The 21933-nt window shown below is 58.1% G+C and overlaps 1 protein-coding gene across 7 annotated transcripts in view; it reads left to right on the top strand.

Annotated features, from left to right (window-relative positions):
- Positions 1-21606, top strand: part of ARAP1 (ArfGAP with RhoGAP domain, ankyrin repeat and PH domain 1) — a 66752-nt gene extending 45146 nt beyond the window's left edge. For 5 of the 7 annotated variants that reach the window (XM_081241304.1, XM_081241303.1, XM_081241307.1 and 2 more), the window contains 23 exons: positions 616-701; positions 1939-2121; positions 3210-3384; positions 4585-4719; positions 6435-6570; positions 6851-6953; positions 7822-8017; positions 8293-8344; positions 8451-8614; positions 8800-9012; positions 9358-9463; positions 9869-10016; positions 10099-10185; positions 10273-10341; positions 10661-10778; positions 12490-12603; positions 12828-12973; positions 13515-13598; positions 16959-17041; positions 17825-17875; positions 18046-18109; positions 19492-19641; positions 19891-21606. In XM_081241304.1, coding sequence (XP_081097430.1) covers positions 616-701; positions 1939-2121; positions 3210-3384; positions 4585-4719; positions 6435-6570; positions 6851-6953; positions 7822-8017; positions 8293-8344; positions 8451-8614; positions 8800-9012; positions 9358-9463; positions 9869-10016; positions 10099-10185; positions 10273-10341; positions 10661-10778; positions 12490-12603; positions 12828-12973; positions 13515-13598; positions 16959-17041; positions 17825-17875; positions 18046-18109; positions 19492-19641; positions 19891-19908 — 2681 coding nt within the window. In that variant the 3' untranslated portion in view covers positions 19909-21606. The remainder of the gene's footprint in view (positions 1-615; positions 702-1938; positions 2122-3209; positions 3385-4584; positions 4720-6434; positions 6571-6850; positions 6954-7821; positions 8018-8292; positions 8345-8450; positions 8615-8799; positions 9013-9357; positions 9464-9868; positions 10017-10098; positions 10186-10272; positions 10342-10660; positions 10779-12489; positions 12604-12827; positions 12974-13514; positions 13599-16958; positions 17042-17824; positions 17876-18045; positions 18110-19491; positions 19642-19890) is intronic. The other 2 variants (XM_081241308.1, XM_081241302.1) reach the window with 2 other exon arrangements.
- Positions 21607-21933: the final 327 nt, after the last annotated feature.

Below are 21933 nucleotides of genomic sequence, written 5' to 3'. Positions count from 1 at the left end.
AACAAGTGCTAGGTAGAGAACGTGTTTGCCTAGAAGCCCTCTCTGAGGAGATGACAGGTCAGCTGAGATCTGAATGTCAGGAGGGAACTAACCTTGGGGAAATGGGGGAAGAGAATCCAGGCAGAAAGAACAGTGTAAAGGCCCTGAGGTAGGAATGAACATGGATGATTAGAAGAGGGAGGAGAATTTGAGTGTTGGGGGGAATAGGAGGGGGAGAGGCATGAGATGAGGAGAAGAAGCAGGTAAGGAATTTTGATCTAATTCTGGGGAGAATTAAGAGAGAGTCTAAAGCAGGGGTTTTTGAAGTAAGAGGTTTGCATTTTAAAGAGATCACTCTGGCTGGGTTGTGTGGAGAGTGGCCTGCAGGGGGCCAAGCATGGCTGTAGGGGACCAGCTGGGGGACTACTGCAGGAACCCAGGTGTCAATTACAGGGCTCAGTTTTGGGGTGCCCAGGGTAGGAGTGTGTGGGAGATGGAGCTGCAGGCCTAGCCCCTGTGTCCTGCCCATGGCCTCTCCCTGTCTGCCCCCATGGGCACTGGGGTCGTGGTGTGGGGGGGAGTGCTCATGTAAAGGAGAGGACCCAGATGACCCCGTGTCTGGCCCTCTGTCTACAGGGGAGCACCGTGGCCTGGGCGCTGGTGTTTCCAAGGTGCGGAGCCTGAAGATGGACAGGAAGGTGTGGACGGAAACACTCATTGAGGTGGGGAACCAGCTATGTTTGGGGTCTGCCCCTCTCAGCTGCTGCCTGGGTCTTCCAACCCCATCCCCCCCATCTCACCAACCCCAGCACCCTGGAGCTAGAAGAGACCTTTGGGATCATCTAGGGGGTGGGATTTTGGAAAAGCTGATTTTTGGCAAAGTCAGCAAACTGGCCAGTGAGCTAAGAATGTTTTTACAATTTTAAAAGGTTGCTTAAAAAAACAAACAACAACAAAAAAAAACACCAAGAGGAATATGCCACAGAGACTGTGTCCTGCAAAGCCTAAAATACTGACTTCATTTTATCTCTACTCATGTGCACCAGTGGGTATGAGTATGTCCATTTGGGGGATGCTCACACGTGTACATTTGTGCCTGTGTACTTGGGGTTGCCAGGTACTGATATGTGTGGTAGTTACAGGGGAGAACCTGCAACAGGAAGCTGGACCAGGGCCCGACCACACATGGCCTTCCTGACAGCCCCAGCCAAGCTGCAGACTTCAGAGTAATTTGGGTGTCATATCCCCTGTGAATTAGGGTTAGAATCCCCAGTTTACAGATGAGGACGTTGAGGCCCAGGGAGAGAAAATGACTTGCCCAAAGTCACAGAGTGAGTCAGTGGCGCCTGGGACTGTTTCCTCTTTGTTCTCTGCTCTGACCCCAGCACCCCACGCAGGCCCTGACAAACAGGCAAGGTGGGAGGCCCAGGAAATGGCTGTGGAATGAGTGATCGGCAGAATGAAAGAATGAATAAACTAGTCTCCCGAATGCCAGAGTCTTGTGCACAGTCTGCCCTCACCTCTCTTCGCCTGAGCCCAGAGAGGAATGTCAGGGACAGGAGATGTTTCCAAAATCCCTGTCCACCCAGTTGGCTGACGGGTTAGCCGCCACCCCCCCCCCGACACCCCACCCCCAGCTGGGATAGTCTCAGGAATGCAGAGTTCCAGATGTGGGACTGGGTGGGGAAGTAGCAAGGCCCCCAGCCAGGCACCAGGCCTGGGGCGTCCGCCTGTCAGACTGCCTGCCTCTTGTCCTGGGGACTGGGCTCAGGCCCAGGGTTGGTGGGGGAGCACCCATGGCCGCCAGCAGGCCCCGCTGTCCCTCAGCTTCCCTGATGGAAAAGTGGGCGCGTGGCCTGGCTCTTCCAGCCCCTCACCTAACAACCTCAAAACCAACATTTTGGCGGGCGTGGGCCCGTGGCTGTAGCCTCCCTTCTAACCTCTTGCCCACACCCGCAGCTCTTCTTACAGCTGGGCAATGCTGCTGGGAACCGCTTCTGGGCAGCCAACGTGCCGCCCAGTGAGGCTCTGCAGCCCAGCAGCAGCCCTGGTGCCCGGCGATGCCACCTAGAGGCCAAATACCGTGAGGGCAAGTACCGATGCTACCATCCGCTCTTCGGCAACCAGGAGGAGCTGGACAAGGTCAGGGCACTGGGCCTGTGAGGCCTCCTGAAACACCTCCGTTATTCATGCCCCCCCTCACATTCCTCACTCTGTTTCAGCTCATCTTTTCCAGTAGCTCAGAGTGATGAGTGGCCCTGTAGGGAAACTGAGGCCCAGAGGGCAGAAGGACCCTGCCTAGGCCACAGGGACAGTTGGGACAAAGCAGGGAGGAGCCAGGCCTGACCCTTGGGCCAAGGCCACGTCCCCAGCATCTGTCTGCCTCCCTCCCCTCCTGCTTCCTCTGTCTCCTCACCCCATCCTGCTCCTTCTGAATCCTGCCAAAAGGAGTGAACTTGATGGGGATGCTATTTCCTGTCAGGCTCATGAAAAACAGCTGGCTGCTCCAACCCATCCCCTTCCACACCCCACTCAAGATGAGGCCCCTCGTGGGCCCCAGGCCCTGACAGGCCGGGAGCCAAGCCCTGTCCCTGGTCTGGCTTGGCCTGAGTGGGAGGTTGCCTGCTCCGAGGCAGAGGGATGCCACTTGTGACTTCTGGTCAACCTTCAGCCCTTCCCCCAAGCAGCCCCACCCAGTCAGGCTCAGTCCAGCTACAAGCCCAGTGGGAGCCAGGCCTCCACCTCCCAGGAACCCAGGCGTCCAGCCCCCAGCCCAGCCCAGTCTAGCCCGCCAGCCAGGAGGGGCGGCAGCTCCCATTGGTTGGGAGGGATGGGCAGGCGGTGAGGAATTCAAATGTGGGAGGAATGAGCTACAAAGCACCCCCCTCTGGCCTTCCACAAGGCAGAGGGAGCTTGAGAGCCTCTAGAGAACACGCCTGTGGCTGACAGGGTCCCAGGGGGCTGTCAGCAGGGTGAGCCCTGGACTGCTAGGACCCCTGGCCTCTGTGGGGATGCCCCTGCCACCCCTCACTCCTCTCGGCCTTTCTTTTCCTCCTCCTGTCTTTCTTCCTCCCTTTCTCCTCTTTCACCCTGAGGGTGGGCCCCTAACCTGGGTGACTCCTTCCTCTTCCCGACCCCGCACCCAGACCCCGCCGCAGCGCGACCCCCGTCCCACTTGCCCCTCACTCTGGCTTAGGCTGACCCTCCCCACTCCCCTCCCCTCCTCCCAGGCCCTGTGTGCCGCAGTCACAACCTCAGACCTGGCTGAGACCCAGGCGCTCCTGGGCTGTGGGGCTGGGGTCAACTGCTTCTCGGGGGACCCTGAAGCCCCCACGCCCCTGGCTCTCGCCGAGCAGGCGGGACAGACGCTGCAGATGGAATTCCTTCGAAACAACCGGACCACAGGTGAGTGTCTGGTGGGACCATCCTCCTCAAGGGATGGGGCCTCCCTGCTGCCAGGGCCTGGCCCTTTGGAGGGGATGCCAGTTATTGGGTGCTAGGGGCTGGGTATTGTCCTGTGAGGTTTGATTTACATACCACTTGAGCTATAATTACAACTCCTCCAGGGGCCCTGGTGCAAGAGTGTGTGTGACGTTTCGGGTTTGCACGTCAGTGTACATTTGTGCCTCTGGCTTCCCCTTCACACGCGTGTTTGTTTGTATCTCCCTTAGTGTCTCTGTCTCTGCATCTCTTTGTGTATTTGTGGGTTCCTCCCTGACCCACAGTGTGGGACCTCGGGGTGGCATCCGTGTGCCGGTGTCCGTGTGTCTCTGAGTTGCTATGGCTCTGCTTCCTTGCCCCTGGGAGTGTCGAGGGCGTTGGGGTTTGTGCATGTGCAGAGCGTGTCTGCACTGCTGTCGGGGGGAGGTGCTGCATTTCTCTGTGTGCGGGGGACTCGCCACAGCAGCCCTGTCCGCTGTTCTGTCTGGGTGGGGCTCTGTTGCAGACGGGTTGGGTCCCATTTGGCTCCCGCTCTCGGGGTAGCTGAGGAGGGGGTGGTGGGGGTGAGCGCCGCTGGTCATGGCCCAGCGCTAGCCTCTGGGGCCGCATCCTAGGACTGAGGGTGGAGATCTGCGGCCGGGACTCTGGGCTCAGGGCCATGGGTGGGTGGGGTGCGCTGGGCTGGAGAGAGCCCAGGTGTCCAGGGAAGGCACAGGAGACCACCCAGCTGGCTTGGGCTTTGGGACTGCTGGGAGCAGGGCTGGAGCCGGGCTGCTTCCTTAAGCTTTGCATTGTCTGAGACACGCTCCCTTGTTGTTGGTGAGTTTGCTCGAGGGCCGCCCCCCTCATTCTAGTGTGCTGGTCCTGTGCCTGCAACACGAAGAGCTGGGCTGGGGATTCAGGGGAGCTCCCTGGAAGGAGAGGTCCTGGAGCCGGGCCTTGTGAGTGGGATGGAATTCGCACGAGTGGGGAAAGGTGGAGAATGGCTTAGGCAAAATCCTGAATGTGGCAGTAGGAGGCCAGGAGTGCTAGTCAGGGAGCGGTGCTGGGGAAGGAGGGGCGGGTGACTGAGTGCCAGCTTAAATACCCAGCCCAGATGGGGGCAGGGGGGACACCCTTGGATGGTGAGCATGACCAGCCACTCTTTCCCCCCCTTCCCAAAAGAGGTACCTCGGCTGGATTCAGTGAGGTCCCCGGAAAAGCACTACTCAGTTGTCCTGCCAACTGTGAGCCACAGTGGCTTCCTCTACAAGACTGCTTCCGCCGGGAAGCTGCTACAGGACCGCCGGGCCCGGGAAGGTGGGTGCCGGGCCAGAGCCCGCCCTGGCCATGGCATTCTGGCATGGTGGCAGGGCCAGAGAAGCCAGAGCTGGCCAGGCTGGGGGATCCATGAGGGCACCAAGTGCACTCTGGCAGTCACCCTGCAGGGCTTCCTGGGTGTGGTCTCGGGTACACAGTTGGTGCTTAATAAGTGGGCTGATGGGGGTGGGAGTAGAGCATGGCACTGCAGAGCAAGTCACTGCCAGAGGTTCCTTAAAACAAAGAAGACTTTATTGAGTACCTATTAGGTGTGGGCCCTGTTTTGGGCATCTGGTATTTGGAGCACGTGGATGCTAGGAAGTTTGAGGACTGAGCTTAAAGGTCTGTCCGTCTATCACCTCAGCCTTCCATTTGCTCCCAACTCTGAGTAAAATCCACAGTCCTTATTACCACGTCCCGCAAGGACCTGCACTCAGCCGCCCCACCCCATTACCTCTCTGACTCCTCTTCCCTCACTCACTCTGCTCCAGCTTTACTGGCCTCCTTGCTGTTTCTCAAACATAACATTCATGCTCACCAGACCCTTTGTACTTGCTGTTCCCTCTGCCCAAAATGCTTTTCCCTAAATATCTGCATGGTTAGTCTCTCACTTCAAACAGTTGTCTGTTTAAATGTCACTCCTTGAAGACTTCATTCCCCACCACTTAATCCAAAATAGCAAGCCCTACTTTCACACTACTTATCTGACGTTATTTATGGGTCTATTTATTGATTCTCTGTGCCCTACTGGAATATAAACTTCTCTTGGCCAGCGCTGTAGCCCCCAGCACCTAGAACAGTGTCTAGCACACAGTGGGCCCTTGCAAATGTCTGCAGGATGAGGAGTGACTGAGGCAGGCCTGGCGCTCCTGGAGGGAGCCCAGGCTGGGAGGCAGGCTCTGGGACACGCTGCCTTCAGAGGGCAAATGTCATGTCCTCATAGCCAGGATAAGAAACAGTATCTGCTGTGTGAGCATTGTTGAGGCCGTTGCTCACCGCATCCTTCAGCACCCCCGGATGAAGCCCTCCAACTCCCAAAGGGATTTCTTTGGAACTCTGTGTTACTCACCACCTCACTGCCCCTGGGGCACTGCCCCTAGTCTACCTTCCTCTACCTGATAATGTCATTTATATAACTGCCTGGGTCACCCTTTTTTCACCCTGGGTGCCAGGAAGCTCTGAGCCAGTGTGATGCTCAATGCTGTGAACTATACGAGCCTGCATGGCCTTGACAATCTGTTCTTTCTCCTACTTTCCTGGTCCAAATTCCCATTTCTGTTCCTTTATGGGATCTTGTCAGTCTCCTCAGAGTCACTGTAGGAGGAAGCAGAGTATAGAACAATGGGTCCTGCTGGCAAAGGAGGGTGGGGCACGGGGGGCTATGGTATGAAAGGCTTCCTCTGGCATTTGGGCTGGCCTTCAAGGATAGAGGGTGTGGGTGAAGGGAACAGGGTGAGCAAAGCAGGGAGTGTGGGGTATGTGTGCAGGAGTGGTCAGAAAGGTGGCTGGGGAGGTGGGCAGGTCCGGGGGAGAGGTGTGGGCTGGGCTGGGTTGGTGGAGCTACAGGGAGGAGGATGGATTTGGGGGAAGCTTGTGAGTTAGAATGGAGAGGACATGGGTCAGGTGGGAGTGGAGGCCCAGGGAGGATGCAGAGGTAGCGTTCAGGTGAGGGTGAAGGGCTCCCTCATGGTTCCCCTGCCCAACTTCTCCCCCAGAATTCAGCCGACGCTGGTGTGTGCTTAGCGACGGGGTCCTGAGCTACTATGAGAATGAGCGGGCAGTGACCCCCAACGGGGAGATTCGGGCCAGCGAGATTGTGTGTCTGGCAGTGCCCACTCCCGACACCCATGGGTGAGCACCCCTGGGCAGAATCACAGACTGTTATTGATGTAAAGTCCAACCCTCCATTGGGGAGACAGGGAAACAGGCCCAGAGAGGGGCAGGACCTCCCCAGGGTCGGACAGCAAGCTGGGGCTGTGCAGGGGCTAAACCGGGTTTCCCGAGGCCCTAGCCTAAGGCTTTTCTCCCACCTTGTAGGGGGCCAGGGGAAGGGTAGTCACGAGGGCAGTGTGGCGGGTGAGGGGGCAGTGCTGGGTGGAGTGGGCCTGAATCCTGGCCTGTGTATCTACAGTTTTGAGCACACCTTTGAGGTGTACACAGAAGGAGAGCGGCTGTACCTGTTTGGGCTGGAGAGTGCAGAGCTGGCTCGTGAGTGGGTCAAGTGCATTGCTAAGGTGGGCCTGGGTGAGCAGGCGGGTGTGGGAGGAGTCTGTCAGGGCCCAGGGTAGGACCTCCTGGCCAATCCCCTGTATCTCGGCTTTCCCACCGCATGGATCAGGGGCTGGATGGAGGGCAGCAGACACAGAGCCAAGGCCCTGATGTGATCTGCAGCTCCCTGGTGGTGGGGGAAGTCAGGAGACCTATCTCAACTATGTGGAAGGAGGGCCATGGGCCTTGCACTCCCTAGGTGCTCAATATGTTTAATAATGAATGACAGGCAGAACCGTCCTAGGATGGACAGTGCTGCCTCCAGGGGGAGCGCCTTGTCCTGGAGGAAGGAGGCAGGAAGGCTGCAGAGGAGAGCTCTGCCCTGGGGACTAGAATCAGGTGCCCTCTGGCTCTCCTGTGCCGTGAGGGCCTGTGACTCTCATTCTCTTGTTCATCAACCAGTCATCTGTGAGCTTCCTGACAGGCAGTCCTCAGAGCCCCGGGGATCCAGGTGAACCGGTCTTGATCCCAGCTCCTCAGTGGCTCCCATGCTGGTAGGGGAGACAGATGGGGTCCAAACAGCAAAAACTGTAATTGGTGCTACAACAGAGGGCGAGAATGCCTTGGTGCCATGGGGCCCCAGAGAAGGGACATCCCTTATGGTGTCTGGGAAGGTGTTCCAGAGGAGGGCATATTTGAGTGAGTATGAAGTGGGACATGATACCCAACTTAGTTCACTGTGCTGGGTTCTGCCCTGGGAGAGAGAGAGGGGAGAGCTGGGTGGAAAACAAGTACATGCCCACAAGCCAAAGGGCTGGGGTATCCAGGGTGGGCAGTGCTGTTGGCTGATGCAGCCTCCCTGGCCATCTGCCCTTTCCCTGGCCTCCCCACCAGGCATTCGTGCCTCCCCTGGCTGAGGATCTGCTGGCCCGCGACTTTGAGAGGCTTGGGCGCCTACCCTACAAAGCTGGCCTGAGCCTACAGCGGGCCCAGGAGGGCTGGTTCGCCCTCATCAGCTCCGAGCTCCATGCTGTCTTCCCAGAGGGGCCCTGCGAGGAGCCGCTGCAGCTTCGGAAACTACAGGAGCTTTGTGTGTACACCTGGGCCTGGGCCCCAATCTCTGGGGCACCCTATCCTGGGCTCCCAGACCCCAGCCCCTCCCCAGAAGTTTGAAATCTACCCTAGCCTGGCCAGAAGGAGCCAGCCTGCCCTCTCATGTCCTCTCCTGGCCTTGGGGTGCATCTCAGCCACCCCAGGGGTTGGTGGGTGTGTCCCAGGGGTATGTGGACCCAGAGAGCCTCAGCAGGGAGCAGGCTGGGGACCATGAACAAGGCCTGGGCCTCACCTCAACCCACCCCTCCACAGCCGTCCAAGGGGACAGCGAGAACCAGGTGCTGGTGCTGGTGGAGCGACGGAGGTGAGCTCCGGCCTCCCTGAGGGGCTCTGAGAAGCCTGGAAAGTCTGACAGGCCTGGGAGGGGTGGGGCAGGGGTAGGTCCCCAAGTGACTGACTCCCCGGCCCAGGACGCTGTACATCCAGGGGGAGCGGCGGCTGGACTTCACGGGCTGGCTGGGGGCCATCCAGAAAGCAGCGGCCAGCTCAGGGGACACGCTGTCAGAGCAGCAGCTTGGAGACTCGGATATCCCGGTGATTGTGTACCGCTGTGTGGACTACATCACCCAGTGCGGTGAGCCCCGCCCCCATGGCACAGGCCCCGCCCCTCCCCACCCCGAGAGACTTCTACCTCCTGCCCCAGAGGCCAATCCTCACCTTCCCGGCATCTCTCTGAAAACCGTGAGGCCCTCCCCTTGACCAATGCTCCTGGCCCCTCACGTTTGGCTCCGCCCCCAGCTCAGCCCCACCCCTCTCCAGGCCTGACGTCGGAGGGCATCTACCGCAAGTGTGGGCAGACATCAAAGACACAGCGGCTGCTGGAGAGCCTGCGGCTGGACGCTCGCTCTGTGCGCCTCAAGGAGGGCGAGCAGCACGTGGACGACGTCTCCTCGGCGCTCAAGCGCTTCCTGCGAGATCTGCCTGATGGGCTCTTCACTCGAGTCCAGCGCCTAGCCTGGCTGGAGGCCTCAGGTGGGCCCTGCAGCCCGTGCCCAGCCTGAGACCAGGCCAGGGCTGCTGACTTGTACACTCTGATCTCAGTTTTCCCTCCCCTCCCCATCATGCACTTGGACTAGGCATGCCCCAGTGGTGGGCTCCAGTCCTTCTCCCTCCTTTCTTCTTATTCCCATTGTCACTCTATACAGAGCCAGGGTCCCTTGGAGAATTCTTTATCTTTGCTGCATGGCTGGCCTGATTTGACTTGGAGCGGGGCAGGGAGTGGTGTCACCTAGGATGAGAGGCAGGGCAGCCAGAGGGGTGGGACAGGGGAGGTGGTTACAAGAGGGTTCCTGACCTGATCCATCTCCCCGCACCCAGAGATTGAGGATGAAGAGGAGAAGGTCTCCAGGTACCGAGAGCTACTGGTGCGTCTGCCCCCAGTCAACCGGGCCACGGTGAAGGCCCTTATCAGCCACTTGTACTGGTGAGAAGCGGCTCTACTGGGGGGCTGGGGTGGAAAAGACTCTTCTGTTCCCAGTCTGGCTGACTGTTCTCCCCTGGGAACCAGGTGGGCCTGGGAACTGAATGTTGCCTTATGATGTGCTCTGGTCTTGGACACTTTGTCTCCCAGCTTACTTCCTGAAGGGTGGGAGAATAGAAGCGGTTTCAGCTGGCGGACAGATCTCTCAGTTTCCCAGCCCTACTTCTCCCCAGGACCCAAGATATGGCCAGAAAGACTGTCCCCTCGTCTCCTTAACTACTTGTCCTCTCTGACTGGGACCTTCCCTGGCCTCTCTCCAGGGGCCATTCATGGGCTTGTCAGGAATTGGGAAGGTGAGGTGGGGAAGTTCTGGGCTGACTCCTCAAGGCTCCATTCTTCCCTGTCCAGTGTCCAGTGCTTCTCAGACACGAACCAGATGAACACGCACAACCTGGCTATTGTGTTTGGGCCCACGCTCTTCCAGACAGATGGGCAGGACTACAAGGCCGGCCGCGTGGTGGAAGACCTCATCAGCCACTATGTGATGGTGTTTAGTGTGCGTCCCCAGCCAGTGGGCAGTGGAAGGCAGACCTCAGCCCCTGGGCGGCAGTGACCACCTGTCCCTCTCCCTTCCCCAGGTGGATGAGGAGGAGCTGAGGAAGCAGCGGGAGGAGATCACTGCCATTGTGAAGATGCGTGTGGCTGGCACTGCGAGCGGGACTCAGGTGAAGGGCAGGGCCTGGGGTGGGGGGCTCGGGCCGGCCGCCTGCACCTGCTCCCCAGGCCTCCAGCTGAGCCCTGTCTCCCCACAGCACGCCGGCGACTTCATCTGCACTGTGTACCTGGAGGAAAAGAAGGCGGAGACAGAGCAACATGTCAAGGTGAAGGCCAGGGACCTAGAAGCTAAGGGGCCGGGAGAGTCAGGCTGGGCTGGGCACAGGCTCAGATGACCAGGGGAACACAGCTTCCATGCTAAGGGGATCCCTGGTTTGGGACCTGTATCTGGCTGCTGCCAGGGCCTGTCTCTTTCCCTTCTCCCCACCCAGCTCATCAGGACCACTCAGACACCCCCCTGCATCCCAGGACTCCAGAGGACCCTGAGAGGGGTGGCCTTGGCCCCTGGATCACACAGCAGCGTTGTGGCAGAGCAGGGGCTGGGGGTGGGGTAGCTGATCTCCTCCTCCTCCTGGGTCCCCACAGATCCCAGCATCCATGACAGCTGAGGAGCTCACCCTGGAGATCTTGGATCGCAGGAATGTGGGCATCAGGGAGAAGGACTATTGGACCTGCTTTGAGGTCAACGAGAGGGAGGAGGCAGGTGGGTGACCACAGGATTGCTGCAGGAAATGGAGCTGCCCCAGTCTGTCCTCCTCTACCCCACAGTGTGCTGACAGTGGTGGTAAAGGGGGTTTTAGAGGATGGATGTCGCTGTCATGCTGTGATCCCAGTGACGGTGGTGGTGATGTGCTGGCAGGGGTTCAGGTGATGCGGCTGATGGAAGGGACCGTGAGGGGGTAGATGGTGTCGGCTATGGCGCTTTCTCAGGTGTCGGTGAGAATGGTGTTGCTTGCGAGGGTGGAGATGCTGAATTTGATAATGGGATTGTGAGTGACAGCATTGGTGGTGAGGGGGGTAGTGGGTGGTGATGAGCATGCAGAAGGAGTGGGGTGGGGTGCTGTGAAGGCGCCATCGTGGTGAAGGGGAGTGATAAAGGCGTTTTAGGGTGAAGGATGGTCTCAGTGGCAGTGGAGGATGAGGGCGTATCTGTTCATTTATTTTACCGTTATTTGTTGAGTGCCAGGCACTGGGCAGGGGAGCCAGACACACAGTCCCTACCCTCTTGGGGGTAGGCTGGTATGGAATAGACACGCTAGTCCCATGATCACACCGGTAAACGCACCACTACAGCCTTGTTAACTGCTGTGAAGGAAAGGGCCACGATGCCACCAGAGCTTTTTAAAAATTTTTACTATTCATTTATTTATTTTTGCTGCACTGGGTCTTTGTGGCTGCACGCGGGCTTTCTCTAGTTGTGACGGGCGGTGAGCGGGGGCTACTCTTCTTTGCGGTGCACGGGCTCCTCATTGCGGTGGCTTCTCTTTCTTGTGGAGCACGGGCTGTAGAGTGCAGGCTCAGTAGTTGTGGCTTGCGGGCGCTAGAGTGCAGGCTCAGTAGTTGTGGCGCACGGGCTCAGTTGCTCCGTGGCATGTGGGATCTTCCCAGACCAGGGATCAAACCCGTGTCTCCTGCATTGGCAGGTGGATTCTTAACCACTGCGCCACCAGGGAAGTCCGTCACCAGAGCATATAACAGGGTCTTTGGCTTTGGAGCCCCTGAGTTAGGAGGTTAAGGAAGAGTAGGGGTTCCTTGGTGAAGAAGAGGGGGAAGTACTTCGAGGCAGTGGGAACAGCATGGGCAAAGGCCCTGTGGTGGCTGGGGACACTATTCTTTCAAGGAGCTTAAGGGCAGTGAGAGGTTGTGGCACAGGATGGGGCTGGAGATAAAGGCGGAGGCTGCCCTCAGAGCCTGACTACAACGCAAGTCCATTGAAGGGTGAGTGGTTGGGAGCTTGAAAAGATTGCTCCTTACTGCTGGGTAGAGAGACGTAGGGAGAGGGGATGAGAGCACACAGCAGAGACTGCTTCAGAGGCCACAGTACTGGTCCAAGAAGATGGGATCATGGGCCAGGGTGGCTGCAAGGAGATGGACAGAAGCAGAGAGATTCGACACATGGAGTCTGAGAGGGAGGAGGGTTTGTTTCTGACCTGGGTGGCCTGGGGGGCGGTGCCAGTTTCCCTGATGAGGACACACAGGGAAGATCACCGGCTTGGTCTTGGACATGTTGGGTTGGAGCAGGTTTGGTCCCAGCCACGTGTGTTGTGTGTGGGAGGTGGTCAGGGCAGCATTGTGGCACTAGGAGGCAGAGGGAGTGGACGGCGCCCCTGGGCACGTAGGTGATGTGTGTCCATGGGCCAGCCCTCAGTGCTGTCAGGCCAAGTGGCCCTGGTGACGGCGTGCCCCCTCCCCAGAGCGCCCCCTGCACTTTGCGGAGAAGGTGCTGCCCATCCTGCATGGGCTGGGCACGGACAGCTACCTGGTGGTGAAGAAGCACCAGTCCATGGAGGCCATGCTGCTGTACCTAGGTAAGTGGTGTCCCTGGATGGGTGGTGCCTACAGGGTCGGGCAGCCTAGTGGTAGGTCCCTCCATCCAGAGCTGGGGCGAGATCTGGTGGTGCCAGGCGGGCGGGCCTCTTCAGAGGCTGGGGCAGGATGGAGCAGTTTCCTTCATCCTGGGACTCTGCCCTGGGTGTCTGTGTCTGTGGGCGGGCGGTTGGTGCAGCCTGTGCCCACTCCACTCCTCCCCCAGCCAGCCATGTGGGTGAAACCAAGCACGGCATGATGAAGTTCCGAGAGGACCGCAGCCTCCTGGGCCTGGGTCTGCCCTCAGGTGGCTTCCACGATCGCTACTTCATCCTCAACAGCAGCTGCCTGCGGCTCTACAAGGAGGTCCGGGTACGTGATCCTGCTGGGTCCTGCCCCAAGGTGGGCACCTGCACCCAAGTGTGCTCAGACACCCCAGCACAAATGTCCCCCTGGGCTTAACAATGGGAGCATCCCTATCGCGGGGTCTTGGGGTGGCACAGCAGTTGGGGGAAGCTGTGGACTCTCAGAGACCCTCCTGCTGTGGCCCTCAGTGATCACGTGGCTTTGCCCTGGAGCCCTACTAGGCCCTGGTACCTGGATGCCATCACATCAGGCGTGTGCTACTCACCTGTGCCTGGTCAAGGCACCCACAAGAACATGCTACATGGTGACAGCCCCAGGTTGTGGCCTGTGCATGCCTTGTTGCTTCATAGGCCATACCCCATCCCGGCCCACTCCATGCCCATGCTGTCCACATGCCGGGCGTCCTCCCAGACCAGATGCCATCTCCGTCCTAGCACTGCCCCCACTGCCCCAGCATACAAGCCACATCCCGCCATGCACCACTACACACATTGTCCTAGCTCTGGACCTGGGCCTCCTTCCGTAACCCTGATCCTCTATCAAACAGAGCCAGAGGCCATGGAGCGGGGCCCCTGAGACCGTGAGTAGCTGTGGGTCAACTGCCAGCTGCCTTACACCTCCTGGGGGCCAAGTGAGCCTAGTGGGAGCACGGGGACACAGCCAGAGCTCCTGGCCGTCTCCAGGCATGGTTTCCCGGCCTCCACCCTAGGGCTGTGGCCTAGGCTCCTCTTCATCCCCAACCCTGTCCCAGAGTCCTTCCCCCATCAGTGCGATGCTCTAGACTTTTCCAAAAGATTCAGGTGGAGGCTGTGGAGCCAGTTAATGGAAGCCCCTAGGTTTGAATTAGAGCTCTGATCTTCACCTCCTGTCACCCCTGGAACCACCCTCTTTCCAGCCCTGGAGAGAGTTCCAGGGCTATTAGAATGTCCTTGCTACAGCCCTATCTTAAAACACAAGAGCAGGACTACAGAGGCTTGTGGTGTATTCCCCAGCTGTAGTAGCCTCCCTAGCTGGTTGCCAGCCTTTGTTTGCACACCCTGGGAGAGGGGAGTTCATCCTCTCTCCCTTGGTGCTGCTCTATCCCTAGAATGATACTGAGTATCACTGTTCAGGTTCAGCTGAGATCTGCCTCCCATGACACCCCTGTGGATCCCAGCTGTGCCTTGGGTGCCACAGAGTATAGACGCTCTGCAGAGACAGGCAACAGAAACGTGTTTCTAAGCCCAGGGGTCCAGCCTGAGCTCCTACCTGTGTCTCCCACCCGTTCTGCCCCTTGCGTCTCCTGAGGACATCTGGGCAGGCCTGGTTGCCGTGGGAGCCCAGCAGATAGAGCAGGACCCTCACCTCCCTCTCCTTGCACATTATACCTCTATTAATGCAGCCTGCGCTCCTGCTGACCGTTGTGGGCAACGCCTCGTCTTCTCTCCTTTGCCTCCCTCTGTGATCACATCCTTACTTCTGGGCCCATCCACCCCTCCAGTCAGTTCCCCTTGGTTCTGGATGCTATTTCCCTGGCCCTCTCCCTCTAGGGGTGCTTAGCCCCTTGGAATAGAACCAGACTGTCAGTGTGGACAGGGAGGAGGGTGGATGGCTGAGGCACCTGGAAAAGCAGCTGCTGGTCCCTTGACATGGAGGAGAGGAGGCAGGAGAGCTAGAAAGAAGCAGATCTAATGTTTATCGAACGAGGCTTGGTGCCCAGCCTTTCACATACTGGGACATGTAATCTCACTACTGTCCTGTGTGGAGGGGTATTGTCCCTTTTTCACAGGTGAAAAAGCAGGCTTCAGGTGACTTGCCCAAGGCCATCTCTAGGTGGTAGCTTGGGACTCGTACCCAGATTTGTTAGCCTCAAAACTTCAGCTTTTTATTCCTTGAGCTATAGGAATCAAGGCCTCATAGCAGGGGCTGGTCAGCGCAGGGCTAGATGGTGCTCTCCCCAGTGGCACCAGGCACCTGGTCTCACAGGAGCCCTGGGAAGGTGTGTTTTGGCTACTGAGGTGTTGGTGATTCTGGTATTTGCTAGTTTATGGGGCAAGAGGACAGAAGATTTGAAATTGGGACAGTCCCTGGCAGTTCAGGCTATGTGAACACCCAAGCCTCGTCCTGGAGTCTCCCATTGTTAAAGACCCTGAGGCCCCTGGGAAAAGCACATTCTAGAAAGATCTTGGTTCCAGCAGAGGTCTTTGAGCATCAAGGAGTGAACTTCATTCCCTGTCAGTGACCTTATACCTCGGAGATGCTGGCAACATGAGCTGTTTGATCAGAAATGAAGATTACATTGACTGATGCTCCCCTTGCCCCCCAAAGTCCCCCTCAACCTTCTTGTCTTGGCCATGCTCACATCATAAGCCTGCCATGTACACGCCACATGCACCAGTACCTGAGGAAGTAGCAGCCTGAGGGTGGTTTTTTCTGGTTCTGAAGGAGCCACATCCTGGCTTGACCGCCTCCATTCCCTTAATCCTCTCCACGCCCTGACTGCAACCACTGTTCCTGTCACACGCCTGGGCCGGCTCCGCCCACTCCGGATTCACTTTACTCCTTGCTTTTAGTTCTCTTCCCCTCACACCCACAGCCCGACTTCTTGCAAGCCCACTGTCGGCTTTTCATTCCCTCAGCCTGATTCCTTCTGTACCTGCAGCTCAGTTTCCCCCACATCCTTTCTCCTATCATGCTCAGAGCCGGATGTTTTCCATGCCTGCAGCCCTGATCATCCTGTGCCCACGGCTCACCTTGTTCTGGCCCTCTTGGGCACATAGCCGTTGTCCTGCTATGTGCAAGAGATGTGGGGCTCCCCCATCAGGGGCTTGGTCGTTAGGAGGACTGGGAGTGAAAGCAGGGTGAAGGTTCCTAATAAGCCCTCCTTAAACTACACCCCATGTGATAGCACCGAAGTCTCCACTGATTCCCTAGGCAGCCTATCCTATTGTGACCTCACAGGGAAGTCCACCAATTCCCAAAATTCTCCATCTCCCTGGCCATCCCCTAGTCATCCCCTAGTCCCCTCTTTGTGTTCCTGCTGAGGAGCCATGCCTGGGGGTGGCTGGGAGCAATGGTGGGGAACAGTAGAGGTGGCTCAATCTTTGACCCCCAGTTTCGGTTGTAAGTGAGTCCCCCTCCCCTGCCATCCACCCTGGTGTCCCTGTTGGCACCAGGGGTGCCTGGTGGGGGCAGGGTTTCAAGCAAGTGGCTCCCAGAGCAGGAGGAAGGCTCATTAGCTTGACCTCCAACCCGCTTCTTCACTGGAGGTCAGTGCTCCCATCCCCCTGCCTCTGAGCCAGCCTGCTCCTTCCAAGCCCAGACCCATATGCAGAGGAGGGGACCAGAGATGAGCACGTCAGTGATCTGGCGCCCTTCCCCAGTACATTGGTCTGTCGCCTCCTGGCCTAGACCACTGGGAAGTTCTTCCTGTGGTCTACCGAACGGCCATTCTGCTTCAGCTTGAGTCATTAGCCTTCACTTTGTGGAACCAAAGAGCCAGTAACTGCTCACCTCACAAGCCTTCTGTTCACACAGTCAACCCTGGAGCCTCCGTGGGGGCAGGGAAGGGTGAAGAATAAATAACCTGAGACAGACAGACAGCCGAGGCTCTCCACTCCTGTACACTCATTCAGTTTGGTGCCAAAGGGTGATGTGCAATGTGCAGACTTGTCCCTCTGCAGACAACCTGGATCAGCCGATGATATTGATACAGATCAGTTCTCGATTTGCAGGGCAGCAGGGAGGGACTGGGAATCAACTGCTGTGGACATCCAGCTGCCTCGGGGACAAGGGTTGACTGTCTGATGCTGGGGCAGGCAGAGAGGCCTGGGGGCTCTGTTGAGCTAGATTGTGAGCAGGGAGGGCTTTGTCAGGAAGGCTTCCTGGAGGAGGGCTGCTGGGATGTAGAGAGGCTGGGGAGAGGGGGGAGGGAGGCACCCAGTTGGGAGATCTGCCCCAGCGCCCACCCTGACTGACTGAAGTTCCTACTCCTTCTCCCACCGCCACCCAGAGTCACCGGCCTGAGAAGGAGTGGCCCGTCAGGAGTCTCAAAGTCTACCTGGGAGTGAAGAAGAAACTCCGGCCACCCACCTGGTGAGCTGGGGCGGGGGAGGTGGGTCCACGACTAGGGCCTGCGGGCTCAGAACTGATGGGGGAGGCACAGCTGAGGGCTGTGAACTTGACAGGGGCTGACTCATAGTTCTGAGGGTGTGGTCTCCCAGACCAGCCGCATGAGCATCACCTGGAAACGCATTAGAAACCCAAATTCTTGGGTACCACTCCAGACCTGCTAAATCATGGATTCTGGGGGTGGGGCCAGCAGTCTGTGCTGTCACAAGCCACCTAGGGGACTCTGATGCTTGTTCATGCTTAAGAAACATTGGCCTGGATTGAAATCCAGTTAGTCACTGACTAGCTCTGGGACCTTTCTGTGCCTCACTTCCCACATCTGAGGAATGGGGAAAATAATGGCACGCCTGTTCCAAAGGGTGGTTGTATGGGTTTTTTTTCTTCTTTTTTTAATTGAAGTATAATTGATATGGTGGTATGTTTTAAAAGTTGAAAAATGATGCATAGCCATTATCACTGTTATTAAGTGCAATCACTAGGCTGGGGTTTCTGGCTTTCGCCTTTTACCCACTGGCTGTGCCTGCTTCTCTCTGGGGGATAGGGCTGGGGGGGGGGGGAGCCAAGGCCCTGGGAGGCTGGCAGGGCTGTGAGAGGAAGAGGCAGCGGCCGGGATGTGCTGTGCCCGCAGAAGGACTTGAACCCTGCCCCCAGCCCTGGCCCAGGCTTCTGGGCTCTGTCCTAGGCTCCCACTGGGGCTATGAGGCCTCTCTGGGCTGTCAAGTGACCTCACCTGCCCCTTCTCTGCAGCTGGGGCTTCACGGTGGTGCACGAGACGGAGAAACACGAGAAGCAGCAGTGGTGAGTGAGGGCCCCATGCTGAGGAGAGATGGTAGCATGTCCCCCTTAGTTGGGTCCCCTCACTGTCCAGATCTGGGCCCTGCCCCCGAGACCCTGGGCGGGGGAACACGGTAGGGTATCCCTGCTCAGCCAGGCCCTGGCGGCATCCAGACCTGTGCCCCACCCTGTAGGTACCTGTGCTGCGAGACGCAGATGGAGCTCCGGGAGTGGTTCGCCACTTTCCTCTTCATGCAGGTACACGGCGCGGGGTGTGGGGTGGGTCCCAGGAGGCCTCCATTACAGAGAAGGGGTATGAGTGCTTCTTCACTGTTCAGGCCACCGATTGCTTCAGGATGTTGAGTTGCCTTTAATCCACTTGTTCGTTCTTTCTCACGTAAACCCTTCCTGGTACTTGCTCTGGTCCAGCCCTGAGCCAGGCATGCTAGAGACAGAGGGTGCAGACCCCTGCCCTCGGGCACTCACTCCCCATGTGGAAAGGAAAACAGAGCCAGAAGGAGCCTGTTAGAGCCCAGTGCTGTGGTGACAGAGGGAAGCCAGGGACCCTACCTTGTGGAGGTGTTGGGTGAGGTGAGGAAGGCAGCAGGGAGGGGGTATCGTGGAAGCTGAATCTTTGGGGATGAGGGAGCGTTCACCAAGCAAAGGCGGGGGTGGGGCGGCTTCGAGGCAAAGGGAACAGTTTGCACACAGGCGTAGCAGGATTGCCCACAGGGTGTAAAGGGAGAAGCCAGGCACGCTAGAAGTTGGCACTGGAAACGAAGTTGGGAGTAAAATCTCAGTCTTGAAGGCCATGCCAAGGAAGCTGAACTTGACCTAGTCAGCAGTTTGAAGGGAGAGTTTTAAGCAAGAGTGGTGTGCAGGGTTGAGTCTGAGTCTGAGGGTTCATTCTGGGTGCGGTGTGCAGGGGAGGATGGGCTGAAGGGCTGAGCCTGGAGGTGAGGAGGCCAGTGAGGTAGTTGCTGCCTTGGGCCAGGTGGGAACAGGCTGGGGAGGACTCGAAGCCAGAGCAGGGCTAGAGGGGTGGGTTGGACTTAAAATAGGTGTTTGTTTGTTTGTCTTTTGGCCTTGTGGCATGCGGGATCTTAGTTCCCCGACCAGGGATCGAACCCGTGCCCCATGCAGTGGGAGCACGGACTCTTAACCACTGGACCACCAAGGAAATCCCAAAACAGGGTTTTAAAATGAGAGCTCAGAATTGTTTGGGGAGAAGGGAGACAAAACTGTACCAGATCTTGGGCTGAGCTCTTTCAGCCCTGAGCTTCCTGGTAGTCAAAGTCTAAAGGGAAACAGAGCAGATTCTGGAGTTTTCTTGGTTCCTGGTGAAAGGAAGCAGACACGTTCCTCTAGAACTGTTTTCTTGGCACTGCGTTCTTGGAGCGGTTTGTTTGTGGACCTGGAAATGAGGGTTGTTGAGTAACGTAATTGGCTGGGCTTTGCCGGGGATACAGTCATGTTCTCCTAACAGCTGCTTCTCATATCGGCTCAGATCAAAGCTGAGGGTTTCACCTCAGATCATAGCTGGAGGCATTTCTGGGAAGGGTGGGTGGATCTGGAGCTGAGTGTCTAGGCCAGCGAACCGAGCCCAGACCCCAACACCCCTCCTCTCCCCTGCTGCCCAGCACGACGGCCTGGTGTGGCCCTCAGAGCCCTCACGCGTGTCCCGGGTGGTGCCTGAGGTCCGGCTGGGCAGCGTTTCGCTGATCCCCCTGCGCGGCAGTGAGAATGAGATGCGCCGGAGCGTGGCTGCCTTTACTGCGGACCCCCTTTCTGTGAGTGGCTCTCCATTCCTGTGGGCAGGCGGCTGGGGACCTGGCTGGAGCCTGCCTTCCACCTGTCTCACCTCTGCTTCTCCTCTGAGTGCCCTCTGGCCCTGTCCCTCCGTCCTCAGTGGGAGTCCTGACAGGCCCCTTTGGTTCACCTGGTTCCCGGGAGGCCCCTCTCTGCTGGCCCCTGGCCCCTGCTCCCTGTGAGTCTTCACAGCGTGCTCATGGAATCTGGACTTCTGTGCCTTCCCACAGCTCCTCCGAAACGTCTGATCGCAGGTGGGACTCTGCCACCGTGAAGCCTTCGTGGGCAGACACCCTCATGCCCTGCATGCCTGGTGTGAGCCAGCAGGGGGCGCATGAGGAAGCCGCACCCCCAGACCCCTCATCCTGACTGCAGCCTGGGGTTCCCTGGCCAGGACGTGGGGGGCAGGCAGCAGGGTCTGCCTGAGGAGGAATCCCTTACCTGCTCTGTCCAGGTGCTCAGCCCTCCAGGCCTGCTCCCCAACCCGGGTCACACACCCTGAGTTTAAGGGGTTGGAGAGATGGGCATCAGTGAGGCACTCTGGCGGACTGCCATCCTTTCAGAGGCTCAAGGCCCTGGGGCCCCCGCTGGAAGGGAGCCCACCCCTTTGCCACAGACTCCAGAACAGCTCTAAAGGAACACTCAGCTGGGGTGGGGAGGGAGCCCTTGGGTAAATGTATACAGGGCTGAGAACTGGACTTGGGGGACTTTAGCCCCCCTTCTGGTTTGGGCTTACTGGGAGGGCCTAGGCTGCCCGGTGCCCCTTCCCCACTTTGGGGACCTTTTGATAATATAAATGTATCTGTATATTTTATCCCCTGGTGCTGAGGTCTATGATTGGTTGGGGGTTTCAGGTGTCCCAGAGTAAGAGGGTACAGGAGGACAGGCGCTCCAGAGGTGAGTGCCTTGGACCCTGAAGCTGGGGACCTGACCCTGCTGTCTCCAGGCCCTCAGCTGTCCAGATACTCTCCCCCTGCCCCAGACAGAGCCCCAGGCTGGCTCCAGGCTGTCCTCATTGTACTCCTGTGCAGCTGGCGTGGGGATTGCTGGGCCTGACTCTGACCAGGACAGGCCCCAGCTAGACTGAGTCCCTCTCCCTGCTGCAGTCTGATTCTGAGCCAGGGGCTGGTTGTGTGGTACGTGAGTGACTCAGGGTAACTCGTCATCAGCCCTTCTAGAGACACAAGGTCACGGAGGGAGTGACGGGAGCTTTATTAAATTAGGAAGAAGGTCCTCAGGTTCCCCTTGGCTCCTGTGCACACCCTTTCAGAGGTGCCCTGCCTCGGACCAGGAAGCTGCCCTCACTGGCCACTGCCTAGCCATCTCCCCCGCTAGGCTGCCAAGTGTCACTTGCCCCAGCTCAGGAACAGGCTGCAATGACCGCATTGGGCCACCAGGCGGCAGCCACGGACAACTCAACATCGCTGGGTCCCAGAACAGGTTCTGGAGGACCCCACGTCTTCTGTTGGAGTGTGGAGTGAGACCTGGCCCTCCCTGCCTTTGACCCCAGGGCTGGTGATACTATGGAAAGCAGCACAATACAAGAAGTGCTTTGGACTCCCAGGCCGTTGGAACCCGAAGGAGGGAGGAAAGGCCTTTGTGGGTCAGTGCCTGTGTACTCTACGTACTGTCTCCTGGCAGAGGAAGAAAGGCCAGAGAAGGGAAGTGACTTGCCCAAGGTCACACAGCTCTTCTGAATCAGGGTTGAGGTACATTTCCACTGCCCCATTTTGGGGGGTTCCCCTTCCTTCACTCCCTTCCTGATTCCAACTCTGCTATCTCCTCTCATAAGTGGCCCCAGTTGTCCCCTGGGGAAGGGGATCTGAACCGTCAAGAGTTAATGATGCTTAAAGTGCTTTTCCTGGGGATCAGGGATGACATCCCAACAGGAGTCTTCAGGGCCTCAACCTTAATGAACTATGGTAAAGACAACAGTGTTGGATGGATTAGGGCAGGAGGCTCTACTGGTCTTTGTCACAAAGATTTGTAGATATGGGGTCTCACGGGACCCTGGGTGGTTTGTTCACATTATTTGAGGTTGGGTTGAGGGGGATGGATAAAGAACTTGGAGCCAGACCTGCCGAGGTGTGGGCAGCAGCTCTTGGAGAGGGAGGAGGCTTCCTGGAGGAGGAGGTGCCCCTGAGTTGGCCCTGAAGACTGGAAGCCTTTCCAGATGTACATGGTAAGGAGGGGGTGCAAGTTGGGGTGAGGGTGGGTTGAAGTGTTGGGGGAGGACGACAGGGGGGCCTAATGGCAGGGGAGCATGGAGGCCT

Source organism: Mesoplodon bidens (genome assembly GCF_964165515.1).
Source record: "Mesoplodon bidens genome assembly, chromosome: 7".
Classification (NCBI taxonomy): Eukaryota; Metazoa; Chordata; class Mammalia; order Artiodactyla; family Ziphiidae; genus Mesoplodon; species Mesoplodon bidens.
Note: the sequence above shows the minus strand (reverse complement) of the source record. Positions and strands in the feature narration are given on the sequence as shown.